Source organism: Hyla sarda, chromosome 10, assembly GCF_029499605.1.
Source record: "Hyla sarda isolate aHylSar1 chromosome 10, aHylSar1.hap1, whole genome shotgun sequence".
Lineage (NCBI taxonomy): Eukaryota > Metazoa > Chordata > Amphibia > Anura > Hylidae > Hyla > Hyla sarda.
In genome coordinates this window covers 32,909,053-32,927,258 of record NC_079198.1, presented here as the reverse complement: position 1 = coordinate 32,927,258, position 18,206 = coordinate 32,909,053, and the positions used below count along the sequence as shown (strand labels likewise).

The 18,206-nt window shown below is 43.0% G+C and overlaps 1 protein-coding gene across 2 annotated transcripts in view; it reads right to left on the bottom strand.

Annotated features, from left to right (window-relative positions):
- Positions 1-15,491: 15,491 nt before the first annotated feature.
- Positions 15,492-18,206, bottom strand: part of TMC4 (transmembrane channel like 4) — a 75,799-nt gene continuing 73,084 nt past the window's right edge. For both annotated transcript variants that reach the window (XM_056543299.1, XM_056543300.1), the window contains exon 16: positions 15,492-16,237. In XM_056543299.1, coding sequence (XP_056399274.1) covers positions 16,196-16,237 — 42 coding nt within the window. In that variant the 3' untranslated portion in view covers positions 15,492-16,195. The remainder of the gene's footprint in view (positions 16,238-18,206) is intronic.

The window sequence follows — 18,206 nt, the reverse complement described above, 5'->3', positions numbered from 1 at the left end:
CCCTAACCTTAAAGACACAGGGTATAAGTCAAGAGGCTGGAGGAACAAGGCTATAGGTAAAAAAAAACATTTTGTCCCCATGCTCTCTGGCACCACTGAAAATAGCAGAACAGCAACATAGACTCACGGCTCCTTCCAGTGATCGGCCATCAGCCTCAAGCCTGGAACTAAATAAAAAAAAAAATTGGGAGCAGCGAAGTGCTACCCATGTTACAGTGCTGCATGGGACCAATGGACCCACCAGGACCCATTGTAGTGCCGGTCCTGTCAGTACAGCTCACTGTGAAGGATGATGAATAACTATTTGTACAAATAACCATGCACATAATAGGTTTCAAGGCATTAAGACCTTTTTGTGATGCAGCAATGGTAATAGAGTACAAGAAGATTTATAGCTACTTATTGTTGTAGTCTGTATTTATTTTTTTACCATTGTTGCAGCTAAAGAAGAGATGTTAAAAGGAATCTGCAGAAAAGGATAGAGAGCAGATAGATAAAACAATTGATCGGCTATTCAACTCTATTTCCCAGGGTGTGAGGGTGAACCGAGATACCTCACTTCCCTGAGCTATCTGAGACATATAGTTTAGGCCCCAAACACTATCTCCCTTATTGTCAGGTCATGCCCTTCTTGATGGTGCATACGCAAACGTCTTTGGATGCCTTTATTTCTCCCGATTTTGGAGGGGTGGTCCAAGGTATGGAAGGCTGTACCCTGTTTCCCCGAAAATACACCCTACCCCGAAAATAAGCCCTAGCTGGATTATCAGGGTGGGCTGCAATATAAGCCCTACCCCGAAAATAAGACCTAGGCCGGTGGTCTTCAACCTGCGGACCTCCAGATGTTGCAAAACTACAACTCCCAGCATGCCCGGACAGCCGTTGGCTGTCCGGGCATGCTGGGAGTTGTAGTTTTGCAACATCTGGAGGTCCGCAGGTTGAAGACCACTGACCTAGGCAATGCCCGGGCTGCAAATATTAAAAAACAAACTTTAACTTACCTTCGTCATCCGTTCCCCCGTTGGGACGTCTCAGAGCCTTCAGCCTATCACCGGCCGCAGCGATGTCCCACCTCGGCCGATTATAGGCTGAGCGCATTGTCATGTGAGGAGCCGGCCGGCTTCTTACATGACAGTGGGCTCAGCCTATCATCGGCCGAGGCGGGACATCGCTGCGGCCGGTGATAGGCTGAAGGCTCTGTGACGTTCCCATCCCCAGGAAGCAGCAAGAACAGCGGAGGGACCATGAGGCCGGTTCCTTAGCAACGGGGGAACGGAGGACGAAGGTAGAGTTAAAATTAGTTTTTTAATATTTGCAGCCCGGGCACAGGAATACAAAGTACAAGTAGTGATAATTATTTGGCAGGGGGGGGAGAGAAGCTGTGCTCGCGGGTGACATACGATTAGTCTCCCGATGTGGGGTGCAGCGCTGGGCTGATAAACCGGTGGCGGGGGACGTTGGGGGGGGGGGGGGGCGCAGAGCTGCACCCATCACATGATGATGATGGGGGGGGGGGGGGGTAAATATCGTTAAATGTTGTTCAATGTACATACAGTAAATAAATAATCCCTACCCTGAAAATAAGCCCTAGTGTGTTTTTTGTGACAGAAAGTTAAAAAGATTTGTAAATGACTTCTATTTCAAAATCTGAAGCCTTCCAGTACTTATCAGCTGCTGTATACTACAGAAAAATTTGTGAAGTTCTTTCCAGCCTGACACCTCTGTCAGTTTCAGGGACTGTCCAGATTAGAAGTAAATCCCCATAGAAAACCTTTCCTGCCCTGGACAGTTCCTGACATGGACAGAGGTGTCAGGCCCTCAGAGAGTACTGTTGTCAGACTGGAAAGAACTTCACACATTTCTCTGAAGTATATCTGTAGTATACAGCAGCTGATAAGTACTAGAAAGGTTAGGATTTTTTTTTATAGAAGTAATATACAAATCTGTTTATCTTTATGGCACCAGTTGCTTTGAAAACATTTTTTTTTCCACCAGAGTTCCCCTTTAACAGTATTTTTCTTCCTTGGCTTCTGGCTTCACTCGGATACATCATCTGAATTTTGCCCTTTCAGGGTCCCTAATGGACTTTGTTGGTGGGGGGTTAGGGGATGTTCCTGTTTTGCTTACCCTTTTTTTTTGTCACGCTCTGGTTTGAGCCTTTGTCCCAAATGTCCTTTCTATTATGGTTATCCTATGTCATGTACATGCTAACATGTAGTGGTATTTGCCCGGCTTACTATTAATATTATAGTTTGAGAATCTAATAAAAATTTGTAAATAAATATATATATATATATATATATATATATATATATATATATATATTGATACCTGTTTCTTAGCTGATGGCTTTTTGCAAAGTTTTAAAATTAAGTATTTCTTATAAGCTCAAGAGTCACAGGGGCAGTGGGGGGCTGCAGTATGCATGCCTTCTCCTTCCCTGTCGTTCATGAATGACATGCAAGGCTCAATGCTGGAAGTCAAACCCTGTATATTAAAGGGGTATTCCGGGCAAAAACATTTTATACCCTAGGGGATAAGATGTCTGATCGTGGGGGGGGGGGGGCGCTGCTGAGGCCCCCCATGATCTCCCAGCAACATTCTATGCGGGTGCTGAATCTCCAGTTTCGTAAACCTCCGGGTTTCCGGGACTGGGGACGCCACACCCATTACGCCCCCTCCTATAGACATGAATGGAGGGGATGTAGCGTGACGTCACCTCCCGGAAACCCGGCGGTTTCCGAAACTGGAGATTCGGGTGCTGCAGGGAGATCGGGGGGGGGGGGGGGGGGGAATCTGAGCAGCAGGCCCCCCGCATCCCCCCCTAGGGGATAAAATGTTTTTGCCCAGTATCATTTGGTTTATCTGCCCATGCCTGCAGCTCTAAATATAATACAGAGCTGACAGATTCCCTTAAAGGGGTATTCCAGGCAAAACCTTTTTTTTACATATATCAACTGGCTCCGGAAAGTTAAACAGATTTGTAAATTACTTCTATTAAAAAATCTTAATCCTTCCAATAGTTATTAGCTTCTGAAGTTTTGAAGTCTAACTGCTCAATGATGATGTCACGTCCCAGGAGCTGTGCATGATGGGAGAATATCCCCATAGGAACTGCACAGCTCCCAGAACGTGAGTCATCAGAGAGCAGTTAGACAGAAAACAACAACTCAACTTCAGAAGCTAATAACTATTGGAAGGATTAAGATTTTTTAATAGAAGTAATTTACAAATCTGTTTAACTTTCCGGAGCCAGTGCGAGCACCGTGTTTAAGCCCCGCCCCCTCCTCCCAGCCATATACGGGAACCGTAAGTACAAGTAAGTACAGTACGTGGTGTGAAACCACCCTTACAAGGGCCGAAGGAAAAGAGTAGGCGAAGAGGCGAATACCCACACAAATTCAAGACAAAGACAGATCACGTCACCATCCAGTAACTTCGGAAGGAACAAATGTCCTACCAGGGGCTGTAGATATCCTCATATTGATCCACATCGCTGGGAGAAACCGACACCCGGCCCTCCATGTGCGGAATATGCAAATCAGTCCTCCAAGGTGGGGCACCTAGGAATAACTGTTTAGGCTGCTTGGAGTAGGTGTCTGGACAAGTATTTTTTGTTTTTAGACAGCGACATGGGAAACATATAGAGAACGACCACTTCAGGTTTTTGGGGGAATGGACACCCCTGAAACTTCAGACACAAGTTGACCACCTCCCAAAATGGTAGAAGTTTAGGACAACTCCATCAGATGTGCCTTATCAAAGGAGAAGGCATATCGTATTTTGGCATGGAAACATAGAATTTGTCAGCAGAATAAGTCCCTGGTCCTATCTTCTATGAAGGCCTTATGCCTATCCCATGCATGCTTAACCTGTCGTTATTTTGTTAAATTTTATAATCCTCCTAGTTCACTGCTCCCGTCATGATAAACCACCCCCTGCCTTTAATTGTATTACTTTTTAATTTTCTACCTTGATATTGCTCTGTATTTTTTGCCCAGTCTTAGTCAGATTTACAGACTGGGAAGGGGCGTTACCCAGCAGGGGGACGCACATTCCCGCACCAGGATGAGTATGCACGTCCATGGTTTTCGTGGGTGCTGCCCAGTGCACCCACGAGATTGCGGCAGGGACTCGGCTGTAACACACAGCCGGGACACTGCTGCACGGCCGGGACCGAAGTAATCTTCGGTCCCGGCAGTTTAACTCTTGCAGCCACAGTCGGAATTGACCGCGGGCTGTAAGTGTTTTGACAGAGGGAGGGAGCTCCCTCGGTCTTCCCTGCAGCACCCCGCAGTGCGATAGCGGGGTGCTGTGTGTAATTCCCGGCGGGTGGGGGCTGCCGGGGAACTTCGGTCACGGCAGTTTAACCCTTACAGCCATGGTTGGTCCATTTCAGCAGTATGTTACAGCCCCGCGTCACTGCTAGCCGACCAGGGACCTATCAGAGTGGTGCCTGGTTCAGCCAATACACTTGTAGGGGTGCGGTATTGTTATGACAGCTCTGATCCTTTTGCAGGTATGGGGTGGGTTCTATAATTCATATAATGATGCCCTGAAAGCCAAAGGGGGCTCCTCTCCTTCTTGGTCCTACCAGGCGGTCAGGCAACCAGATATGGCCTAAGTAGGGGTACTGCCAGCCCGGGACGAACAGTGTGATAAAATATGGGCGCATTTCCTCCATTTCAAAAGCGATTTACCAAAATGATGTCCCACAAATAATTTGTGGGAAAAAAAAGCTAATTGCAATTTTTTTTCCACTGACTTTCAAATAATTCTAGCCACACAATAAGGGCTCAACGTACTTACTTTTGCCCTAGGTGAATACTGTAGGGGGCGTAGTTTCGAAAATGGAGTCACTTCTGGGGGTGCAGTATTGTTCTGACAGCGAGAATGCTTTGCAAGGTGAAGTGCGACCTATCATTTGTATAATGATATCCTGAAAGCCAAATGGTGCTCCTCTCCTTTTGGGTCCCACCATGTGGCCATGCAACCAAATATGGCCTAAGCGGGGGTATTACCGAACATGGGACGAACAGTGTAATAAAATATGGGGCACATTTTCTACTTTTCAGATGCAATGTACAAAAAATATGTCCCAGAAAAAAAAAAAAAAAAATGAAAGAAAGAAAGAAACTTAAAATTTTCCCACTGACTTTGCAACCACTCCAGTCACACAAAAAGGAATCACAGTACTCATTTTTGGTCTAGGTGAATACTTAAGGGGGGTGTAGTTTCCAAAATGGGGTCACTTGTGAGGGTTCTATATGATGCATTTGTGAAAAAAAGCAAGTTTTGAATTTTTAACACTGACTTTGTAATAATTCCTGCCAAAAAACTATGGTGTTAAAATACTCACTGTACCCCTTAGTGAATACCTAGAGGGGTCTAATTTTTAGAATGAGGTCATTGTGGGGGGGGGGGGGGGGGGGGTTCCTATGTTCTACCACCTTCAAATTTCTGCTAACCTTGCATAGCACATGTACTTTTCACATTTTCAAGTTACATTTTTAATTAACCCTTAAAGGAGTAGTCCAGTGGTGACTCAGTGGTGGGCAACTTATCCCCTATCCTAAGGATAGGGGATAAGTTGCTGATCGCGGGGGGTCCGACCGCTGGGGCCCCCTGCGATCTCCTGTACGGAGCCCCGACAGCCCGTGGAAAGGGGGCGTGTCGACCTCCGCACGAGGCGGCGGCCGACACGCCCCCCTCAATACAACTCTATGGCAGAGCCGAAGCGCTGCCTTCGGCAATCTCCGGCTCTGCCATAGAGATGTATTGAGGGGGCGTGTCGGCCGCCGCTTCATGCGGGGGTCGACACCCGCTATCTGGGCGGAGAGCCGGGGCCCCGTACAGAGAGATCGCAGGGGGCCCCAGCGGTCGGACCCCCCACGATCTCAAACTTATCCCCTATCCTTAGGATAGGGGATAAGTTTTTCACCACTGGACTACCCCTTTAAGGACTCAGGGTTTTTCAGTTTTTGCACTTTCGTTTTTCCTCCTTACCTTTTAAAAATCATAACTCTTTCAATTTTCCACCTAAAAATCCATATGATGGCTTATTTTTTGCGTCACCAATTCTACTTTGCAGTGACATTAGTCATTTTACCCAAAAATTCACGGTGAAACGGAAAAAAATCATTGTGCAACAAAATTGAAGAAAAAACGCCATTTTGTAAATTTTGGGGGCTTCCGTTTCTACGCAGTGCATATTTCGGTAAAAATGACACCTTATCATTATTCTGTAGGTCCATACGGTTAAAATGATACCCTACTTATATAGGTTTGATTTTGTCGTACTTCTTGAAAAAATCATAACTACATGCAGAAAAATGTATACGTTTAAAAATGTCATCTTCTGACCCCTATAACTTTTTTATTTTTCCACATACAGGGCGGTATGAGGACTAATTTTTTGCGCCGTGATCTGAAGTTTTTATCGGTATGATTTTTGTTTTCATCGGACTTTTTTTTTTTTTTTAACATATTTTTATTCAAAATTTTCCAAATTTTATAAACATGTACACAGGGCATTCCCTGTGAAATAATGTGAAGTATAGATATATTAACCATATCAGCAAAACATATCACGATACAGCATTATCAAATCAATCGAGCAACCCGCATCACTCCCCCCATCCCATCCTAAGCCATAATCAAAACGCCAACCAGCGAAAACCATTCAGGAGATCATCATGAAACTGTAGGTGAGATCCCCCCGCATCGAATACCCAGAAGCCAACAAATAAATATAGATCAACATTAAACAGGGACTCGAAGCCTACCCAACGAGCCGGATATGGATCTAGTAAGATACCAGGTCGTATCTGTAAATGGTTGCATCAAAGAAATCAATTCCTCATTCGAATAAAAGGCCAGCATGGACGTTTTTCATTTCTTAAAAAACCATTTAGCCGATTTCTCTCTTGTCCTTAAAATTTCAAGGCGATCTAGTTTATCGGACTTTTTGATCACTTTTTATAAATTTTTTAATGGTATAAAAAGAGACCAAAAATACGCTTTTTTGGACTTTGGAATTTTTTTGCGCGTACACCATTGACCGTGCGGTTTAATTAATAATATATTTTTATAGTTCGAACATTTACGCACGCGGCGATACCACATATGTTTTTATTAATTTTTTTTATTTACACTGTTATTTTTTTTAAGGGAAAAGGGGGGTGATTCAAACTTTTATTAGAGAAAGGGGTTAAATGACCTTTATTAACTTTTTTTTTTACTTTTTCTTTTCAGTGTTATAGCTCGCAGAGACCTATAACACTGCACACACTGATCTCCTATGCTGATCACTGGCGTGTATTAACACGCCTGTGATCAGTGTTAATGGCGCTTGACTGCTCCTGCCTGGATCTCAGGCACGGAGCAGTCATTCGTTGATTGGACACCGAGGAGGCTTTTAAGGGCCCTCCCGGTGTCCTGTCAGCTGTTCGGGACGCCGCGATTTCACCCCGGCGGTCCCGAACAGCCCGACTGAGCAGCCGGGATACTTTCACTTCAGACGCGGCGGTCAGCTTTGATCGCCGCGTCTGAAGGGTTAATACAGGGCATCACCGCGATCGGTGATGTCCTGTATTAGCCGCGGGTCCCGGCCGCTGATAGCCACCAGGATCGACCAGATATGACCCCGCGGCATATCGCGGGAGCCGGCGGAGGACGTAAATATATGTCCTGCGTCGTTAAGGAGTTAAAAACAAAAGACTTGCTTTCAAAATAAAGAAGACATCTGAAAGTATATGTTTCATAAACTATTTGGTCAGAAAGTATAAATATTTGCAACCTATTAGTGTTAAAATATATATTTTTTAAATTTCATGATTTTTTGCATTGTAAAAAAAACTATAAATGATATCGGCTTACTTTTACTATGTACATGAAGGACAACTTGTGACAAAAAAAAAACAAAGTCAGAATTATCGTGATTGGCAAAACATTACCAGAGTTATTCTCTAATAAAGTCAGATATCCCCGACTTAAAAAAAAACAGGCCTGGTCTTTCAGGGGCGTACAGGTTTACTTGTGTTGGTCCTTAACCAGTTAAGGACCCAGGGCGTACTTGTACGCCCTGAGTCCGCTCCCGTTCTATAATGCGGGGCCACAGCCGGGACCCGTGGCCGGCTGCCGCGCGCTATTAACCCTTTAGACGCAGCATTCAAATTTGAACGCCGCGTCTAAAATGAAAGTGAAACCATGCCGGTTAGCTCAGGGAGCTGTTCGGGATAGCCGCGGTGAAATCGCGGCATCCCGAACAGCTTACAGGACAGCTAGAGGATCTCCTACCTTGCCTCCTGGTGTCCGATCGCCGAATGACTGCTCAGTGCCTGAGATCCAGGCATGAGCAGTCAAGCAGCAGAATCATCGATCAGTGGTTTCTTATGAGAAACCAGTGATCAATGTAAAAGATCAGTGTGTGCAGTGTTATAGGTCCCTATGGGAGCTATAACACTGCAAAAAAAAGTGAAAAAAAAAGTGAATAAAGATCATTTAACCCCTCCCCTATTAAAAGTTTGAATCACCCTTTTCCCATAAAAAAAAACTGTGTAAATAAAAATAAACATATGTGGTATCGCTGCGTGTGGAAATGTCTGAATTATTAAAATATATAATTAATTAAACCGCACGGTCAATGGCGTGAACGCAAAAAAATTCCAAAGTCCAAAATAGTGCATTTTTGGTCACTTTTTATATCATGAAAAAACGATCAATAAGTCCTATCAATGCAAAAATGGTACTGCTAAAAAACTTCAGATCACGTTGCAAAAAGTGAGCCCTCATACCGCCCCATACACGGAAAAATAAAAAAGTTATAGGGGTCAGAAATGACAATTTTAAACGTATTAATTTTCCTGCATGTAGTTATGATTTTTTCCAGAAGTACGACAAAATCAAACCTACATAAGTAGGGTATCATTTTAACCGTATGGACCTACAGAATAAAAAGAAGGTGTAATTTTTACCGAAAAATGTACTGTGCAGAAACGGAAGCCCCCAAAAGTTACAAAATGGCGTTCTTTTTTTCCAATTTTGTCTCACATTGATTTTTTTTTCCATTTCGACGTAGATTTTTGGGTAAAATTACTGACGTCATTACAAAGTAGAATTGGTGGCGCAAAAAATAAGCCATCATATGGATTTTTAGGTGAAAGATTGAAAGAGTTATGATTTTTTAAAGGTAAGGAGGAAAAAATGAAAATGCAAAAACGGAACCCCCCGGGTCCTTAAGGGATTAATGACAGTGCCCATTTAAACTCCTTCACTGTATTTGCAGCTACCATATCTACAGGAAGGCTATTACATGCATCCATGTAAAAAGTTTTCTGCTATAGCCTAGGGTTAAAGGGGTACAGTATTCCAGGCCAAAACTTTTTTTTTATATAGCTACTGGCTCCGGAAAGTTAAACAGATCTGTAAATTACTTCTATAAAAAAATCTTAATCCTTCCAATAGTTATTAGCTTATGAAGTTGAGTTGTTGTTTTCTGTCTAATTGCTCTCTGATGACTCACGTCCCGGGAGCTGTGCCGTTCCTATGGGGATATTCTCCCATCATGCACAGCTCCTGGGACGTGACATCATCATTGAGCAGTTAGACAGAAAACTTCAGAAGCTAATAACTATTGGAAGGATTAAGATTTTTTAATAGAAGTAATTTACAAATCTGTTTAACTTTCCGGAGCCAGTTGATATATAAAATTTTTTTTTTGCCTGGAATACCCCTTTAAACTCAAAGTATTGGAAACACATCTAAATGATTTTTTACTTTTGATCTACAGACAGTCTGCACCCTGTTCCAAATTATTATGCATATTCTATTTAAGTGTCACAAAGATTAAATATTGTGTTTTTCAGTTTAACTCATGGATGGCATTGTGTCTCAGGGCTCTTTTGATCACTGAAAACAATCTCGGACACCTTGGAAAAACTAGTAGGGAAAAACTACTAATGGTGGGAGTTCCACATTATTAATCAGAGCAATATGCTCTGCAAGCAATATGGGGAAGAAAAAGAATCTATATGCTGCCGAAAAGAGTGAAATAGTTCAATGCCTTGGACGAGGTATGAAAACATTAGATATTTTGCGAAAACTTAAAGGGGTACTCCGGTGCTTAGACATCTTATCCCCTATCCAAAGCATAGGGGATAAGATGCCTGATCGCAGGAGTCCCTCCGCTGGGGGCCCCCGTGATCTTGCACGCGGCACCCCGTTTGTAATCAGTCCCCGGAGCGCGTTCGCTCCGGGTCTGATTACCGGCGACCACACGGCCGACGGTGTGTGACGTCACGCTCCGCCCCTCAATGCAAGCCTACGGGAGGGGGCGTGATAGCTGTCATGCCCCCTCTCTTAGGCTTGCATTGAGGGGCGGAGCGTGACATCACACGGTGGCGGAGGCATGACGTCACACGCCGCCGGCCGTGTGGTCGCCGGTAATCAGACTGATTACAAACGGGGTGCCGCGTTCAAGATCACGGGGTCCCCAGCAGCAGGACTCCCGCGATCAGGCATCTTATCCCCTATCCTTTGGATAGGGAATAAGATGTCTAAGCACCGGAGTACCCCTTTAAGCGTGATCATCGCACTATTAAGAGATTTGTGGCTGATTCAGAGCACAGATAGGTTTGTGCAGATAAAGGCACATTGAGGAAGATTTCTGCCAGATCCATGCATCGGATCAAAACAGCAGCTGCTAAAATACCATTACATAGCTGCAAACAGATATTTGAAGCTGCTGGTGCCTCTGGAGTCCCACGGACATCAAGGTGTAGAATCCTCCAGAGTCTTGCAACTGTGCATAAGCCTTCTATTCAGCCACCACTAATCAATACTCACAAGCAGAAACGGCTGCATTGGGCAGAAAAATACATGAAGACTAATTTTCAAACAGAAATAAAAAAGCACAAACGGATGCGCTCCGTAGTGTAACACCAGGGTGTAATCGGTAACGCTATATGTGAACTGCGCTTACCACAAGGAGTTGTACTACAGCCAAGTACAACAATGGAACAATGTGTTTCATCAAGGTGTCTCTGCAGCTTCTTCCCGCTTGGATAAAAACATGATAAGAACAGACAATCTCCAGACAGCAAGGCGGGATGGATAGGAGCGCTGAGACAAGGTATAGATTTAAAATGGTTTATTTCCCATCATGCAACGTGTTTCACGGTCACCCGCTTCCTCAGGCATATTGCCTGAGGAAGCGGGTGTCCGTGAAACGCGTTGCATGATGGGAAATAAACCATTTTTAATCTTTACCTTGTCTCAGCGCTCCTATCCATCCCGCCTTGCTCTCTGGAGATTGTCTGTTCTTATCGTAATTTTCAAACAGTCCTGTTTACTGTTGAGTGCCGTGATGGTTGGTGGACGGCCACCCTGTTTCAACAAGGCTGCCGTGTCAGCAAGGCGGTGGTGGAGTCATTTTTGGGCCAGAATCATGGGAAGATAGCTGGTTGGCCCCTTTAGGATCCCCAAAGGTGTAAAGATGACCTCTGCAAAGTATGTGGAGTTTCTGACTGACCACTTTCTTCCGTGCTATAGAATGAAGAACTATGCTTTCCATAATAAAATCATCTTCATGCATGACAATGCACCATATCATGCTGCAAAGAATAACTCTGCATCAATGGCTGCTATGGGGATAAAAGGAGAGAAAGTCATGGTGTGGCCTCCATCCTCACCTTGCCTCAATCCGATTGAGAACCTTTGGAGCATCCTCAAGCAAAAAATCTATGAGGGTGGGAGGCAGTTTACATCCAAACAGCAACTCTAGGAGGCTATTCTAACATCTTGCAAACAAATTCAAGCAGAAACTGACATTTTCAATGGACGCAAGACTTTAGAAGCTACTATCAAATAAGGGGGCCTATGTTGAAATGTAACGTGACCTGTTAAAATGTTTAAAAAGTTAAAATGTTGTTAAAAGTTTGATTGAAATAGCTTTTGATTTCAGTAAATATGCTGCAAACACAACAAATGACAATTTTCAGTTCTTTACAACCTATAAAGTGTTTTGAAACATACTGGCCCTGATTTACTTTTGTAAACCCGACATGTTTTGTCGGGTTGTGCGCCAGATTTCCCTAAGAATAGGTAAACAGGTTTTTAAAAGTTCAGAAATTTTCCCATTTATCATGAAAAAAACATATATTTATATACAGGATTAGTTGGAAATACCTAAGCATTGGAGCTGTAAGCTCTTATGTACTCTTATGTCTGACAGTGAAATTAAACTTAGTTTTCCAAGAATAGTTGTAATAAAGACATAAAATAAATCAAAAAAATATATCCAGCTGGATTCACTCATGTTTCCTAATTTTGTAAATTGCAGTGTAAACAATAAAGGGCAGCGAGCAGTGAATTTGATGTTGTAAAAATCAATTAAAGAAAGTATATCAGAAAGCCAAATAAACCCATTTAAACCCCTTTAACATTTCAGTGAATTGTTTAATAAAGACAACTGCAGATTTGAAGCTGAGGATTTTGTGTAAACTAAATGACTGAACACAGCATCAAATCTGCAGCATCCAATATGGGCAGGATACTGTAGGTGTCAATAGGGCGTCTGTTACGCCGAGCACTCCGGGTCCCTGCTCCTCCCAGGAGCGCTCGCGGCGTTCCTTTCTCTGCAGCGCCCCGGTCAGACCCGCTGACCGGGAGCGCTGCACTGACATTGCCGGCGGGGATGCGATTCGCATAGCGGGACGCGCCTGCTCGCGAATCGCATCCCAAGTCACTCACCTGTTCCGGCCCCCGGCTGTCATGTCCTGGCGCGCGGCTCCGCCCCTCAGGGCGTGCGCGCGCCAGCTCTCTAAGATTTAAAGGGCCAGTGCACCAATGATTGGTGCCTGGCCCAATTAGCCTAATTAGCTTCCACCTGCTCCCTGTCTATATTACCTCACTTCCCCTGCACTTCCTTGCCGGATCTTGTTGCCTTGTGCCAGTGAAAGCGTTTAGTGTTGTCCAAAGCCTGTGTTCCAGATCTTCTGCTATCCACATTGACTACGAACCTTACTGCCTGCCCCGACCTTCTGCTACGTCTGACCTTGCCTCTGCCTAGTCCTTCTGTCCCACGCCTTCTCAGCAGTCAGCGAGGTTGAGCCGTTGCCGGTGGATACGACCTGGTTGCTACCGCAGCAGCAAGACCATCCCGCTTTGCGGCGGGCTCTGGTGAATACCAGTAGCATCTTAGAACCGGTCCACCGACACGGTCCACGCCAATCCCTCGCTGACACAGAGGATCCACATCCAGCCTGCCGAATCATAACAGCGTCTCTATTAACCTATTTTAGGCCGCAGGGTTAATGATAATGTAGGATGCTGGTTCTTTTATTAACTCTATATCAATTCAGACATACAGTAGATCTCTCTATTTACACAATTCTATGTAGACACACTTGATATAAACAAATAGTATATGTGGACAAGGTCCCTGAACTCTGCATTGGGAAAACTGTTCTCAGTTCAGGAAACTCATTTAATTTGTTTTTTTCTTCAATCATAAAATAAATAAAACACATAAAATAATGTATCATTATCATAGTCAAATATTCATATAGCTAAAATTGTCACCAGGATAGAACACCAACGCTTCCCTTCAGACCAGAGATGTATCGGCTTATGGACCCTTCTCAATCATGTGAAAAGAGGGAAAAGTAGACATGCACCCCATATTGAGGAATGGTGGGATAGTGTGCTAGATTCAAAGGGTTTTACCATGATCCACTTTCCACAGCAGTTAGGGTGAATGAAAATAAATGCAGACATGATTTATGACTTATTTTTTTGTCTCTGCCTTCTTTTTATCCTTTCTTTTTATCCTTTTTATCTTCTCTTTTTATCTTTTTTATCCTCTCTTTTTATCCATAGTGGGCTGAACTTTTAACGTTTACATGCTTTGCTTTGAACTTTGTAATCTTCATCGTGGTAAAGTTATCTCTTCTCTCCTCACATAGCATAAAGTGGGAGATTTATGATTGTTTTTAGAGCATTTTTTTTGTTTATGTTTTGGCGCAGTTCAGGCACAAGCAGCATATTTTGAGACTTTTATGCGCCTTTTGATATAGACAGTTTCATTCTTTTTGACCATGCAGTGGTCACGTATTTATCATTTGCGACTTTTGACAAAAGTTGCTATTGTACGCACAAAGGTACTTTTTTAGGCGCAAAGCTACACCACCTACCAGTAGGCGTGAGAATAATTTCTACCTTCCACAATTCAACCTTTAACCCCTTGTGGACGACAGGGTCCCACTCCCCTTCTATGACGCACTCAGGAAATGAACGCGGGTCATAGCTAGGTGGTCCTGGCGGCTATCTGCCACGAGGACCCATCTCTAATGCCAGACATCACCGATCACGGTGATGCCCAGCTTTAACCCCTTAGACACCGCAATAAAATTTGATTGTAACGTCTAGAATGCAAGTAAAAAATTTTCGGCAGCTCTGTGAAAGTAAGTAAAAACACCTAACCTGCCAAATTCTGGACCCGGGAAAGTGTCTACTTCCCTCCCTCACAAGAGTCTAGAAAAAGTGTATATGGTAGAGCTTTTCCCACCACAGAAGAGCTGCGCAAAATTCATAATCCTGCTGCACCATCTTGATAAATAAGATGCACGCTAGTCAAACCCACCACTCAAATAAACATGGGAAAATAACTCTACCGTAGACATTCTTTGATATATCTGGGCCACAGTGTTTTATAGAGAACAATATCCTTCGTTCTCTCCTGCCAAGTTAATTTAATGTTACATTATGGAAGTGTTATAATGTAGTGTAATATAGAAGCTGTGGCAGTACATAATGGGGGAAAAGTTGTTGAGTTGCCCATAGCAACCAATCAGATCGCTTCTTTCATTTTTCAGAGGCCTTGTTAAAAATGAAAGAAGCGATCTGCTTGGTTGCTATAGGCAACTCAGCAACTTTTCCTCTGGACAAGTTTTGATAAATCTTCCCCAATATTATGAGGTATATTTACCTCATCATGGCCAGTTAATATTCAGCCAGACTAACACATACACTTCTAGAAGGTTGTGATAGGCCAGTGTAGCTGCTGTATGCTGCGGTATATTTACTATGTGTGAGGAGAACTGAGCAACTGAGCATGTCTGACCAGAAGAGAAAACTGCCTACAGTACCTATCCCATGGCAACAAGTATAAAACAAGTGAGCATTCAGCCTATATTAGTAGGGCTGCCTTTCAAAAATGGTTGACTTCTGATACTTACTTGTAGTGGCAAATATGTCTCATTTCATATAAGTCATCAGTTTAGACCTATTTATTTTCATGGTAAACCCCCTTTAAAGGGGTACTCTGCTACAAACTGTTAAGAACGCTGGAGGCGGCGGCGGGAGCTCGTGACATCATAGCCCTGCCCACTCATGGCATCATGCCCCGCCCCCTCAATGCAAGTCTATGGGAGGGGACATGACTGCTGTCATGCCCCCTCCCATAGACTTGCATTGAGGGGGCATGACATGACATAATGAGGGGGCGGGGCTATGACATCACAAGCTCTCGGCGCCGTCTCCAGCGTTCGCTGCTCAGTGTTTGGAACAAACTGTTCCAGAGTACCCCATTAATGGGCAGCTCCAAATGATGTGGTAAATTGATCTACTGTACATTGTAATTGTAGGGTCTCTGTCTAGTGGTCCCTGCCATCTTCCTAGTTTTGCCTGGTATTGATGTTGTCCCTGCTTGAATATTTTTGTTCAAGAAATGCAATGGATTCAATCACATCTGCTGGCATTCTACAAGATAATATGAGATATCTGACCTTATATAGATTTTGAAAATGATGATAAAAATTGGAGCAATATTATTGATATGAAATGATTTGCTTCCACTATAGAAAGATAGCACATATTTTGGTGTGGGGCTTGTGGTGGTCTTTTACCTATATGAAAATTATGTTTTTTTGGGTTGGACATGGGGATTATTATTAATGCTGCTCTGTCATTAGACTCTTCAGCCTCCTCAGGGACCATCCGAGCTTTCTAGTTCCATAATGGATTAAAGCTACCGGCTCATGGGCTTCAAGCAATAACATTACAGTTATACTAATGTCAAACATGACTCCAACTCATGTTCTGTGCTATATGTGCAGGTTTGCTAAAAAAATAACATCCATCCACTTCAGATTGTTTATACTTGTGGACATCTTCATTGATGTTTTTGAATCTGTGTCTACTGGTACGCCTGATTCAGAAGTATCTTTCTACTTCTTTCCTATAAACCAAAAATACATAACAGGATTAATACAGCGAAAACGGGGAAGCTTTTGAGACTTTTATGAAGCACTACAAGCATTTTATTACCTTTGGTAATGTAGGTGAGGTAAATAGAAGATTTCTTACTTTTCTTATGGCTGTCTTTATTTCTGAATTACAAGCCCCACTGTAAATCAGAAAAGGGGTACTCCGGTGGAAAACATATATATATATTTTTTTAAATCAGCTGGTGCCAGAAAGTTAAACAGATTTGTAAATGACTTCTATTAAAAAATCTTTACCCTTTCAGTACTTTTTAGCAGCTGTATGCTACAGAAGAAATTCTATACTTTTTCAATTTCTTTTTTGTCTTGTCCACAGTGCTCTCTGCTGACACCTCTGTCCGTGTCAGGAACTGTCCAGAGCAGCATAGCTTTGCAATGGGGATTTCCTCCTGCTCTGGACAGTTCCTGATATGAGCAGCAGGTGTCAGCAGAGAGCACTGTGGACAAGAAAAAAAAGAAATTCAAAAAGTATAGAATTTCCTCTGCAGCATACAGCAGCTAAAAAGTACTGAAAGGGTAAAGATTTTTTTAATAGAAGTCATTTACAAATCTGGTTAACTTTCTGGCACCAGCTGATTTAAAAAAAACAAAAAAGTTGTCCACCGGAGTACCCCTTTAATCATGTGTCCTTCTCTCAGACTATATCAAACACTCATATTGTTTTCTGCATAGAGCAAAAGTCTGTCTCTCTATGTATTCCTATGAGAGTCTGATATAGAAAAAGGTCTTACAGCGCACACATGAGACACTGTGTGATACTACAAACAGCCCTAACAATGACAATTATCACTTTAAGATCTTTGTATTTTTTTAAACCCTGGAAAACCTCCTTAACCCCTTAAGGACTCAGGGTTTTTCCGTTTTTGCACTTTCGTTTTTTCCTCCTTACCTTTTAAAAATCATAACCCTTTCAATTTTCCACCTAAAAATCCATATTATGGCTTATTTTTTGCGTCGCCAATTCTACTTTGCAGTGACATTAGTCATTTTACCCAAAAATGCACGGCGAAACGGAAAAAAAAATCATTGTGCGACAAAATCAAAAAAAAATGCTATTTTGTAACTTTTGGGGGCTTTCGTTTCTACGCAGTGCATATTTCGGTAAAAATTACACCTTATCATTATTCTGTAGGTCCATACGGTTAAAATGATACCCTACTTATATAGGTTTGATTTTGTCGCACTTCTGGAAAAAATCATAACTACATGCAGGAAAATTTATACGTTTAAAAATGTCATCTTCTGACCCCTATAACTTTTTTATTTTTCCATGTATGGGGTGGTATGAGGACTCATTTTTTGCGCCGTGATCTGAAGTTTTTATCGGTATGATTTTTGTTTTGATCGGACTTTTTGATCACTTTTTATTCATTTTTTAATGATATAAAAAGTGACCAAAATACGCTTTTTTGGACTTTGGAATTTTTTTGCGCGTACGCCATTGACCGTACGGCTTAATTAATGATATATTTTTATAGTTCGGACATTTACGCACCCGGCGATACCACATATGTTTATTTTTTATTTTTTTTACACTGTTTTATTTTTTTTATGGGAAAAGGGGGGTGATTCAAACTTTTATTAGGGAAGGGGTTAAATGACCTTTATTAACACTTTTTTTAACATTTTTTTTGCAGTGTTATAGGTCCCATAGGGACCTATAACACTGCACACACTGATCTCTAATGCTGATCACTGGCGTGCATTAACACGCCTGTGATCAGCATTATCGGCGCTTGACTGATCCTGCCTGGATCTCAGGCACGGAGCAGTCATTCGTCGATCGGACACCGGGGAGGCAGGTAAGAGCCCTCCCGGTGTCCGATCAGCTGTTCGGGACGCCGCGATTTCACCGCGGCGGTCCCGAACAGCCCGACTGAGCAGCCAGGTCACTTTCACTTTCACTTTAGAAGCGGCGGTCAG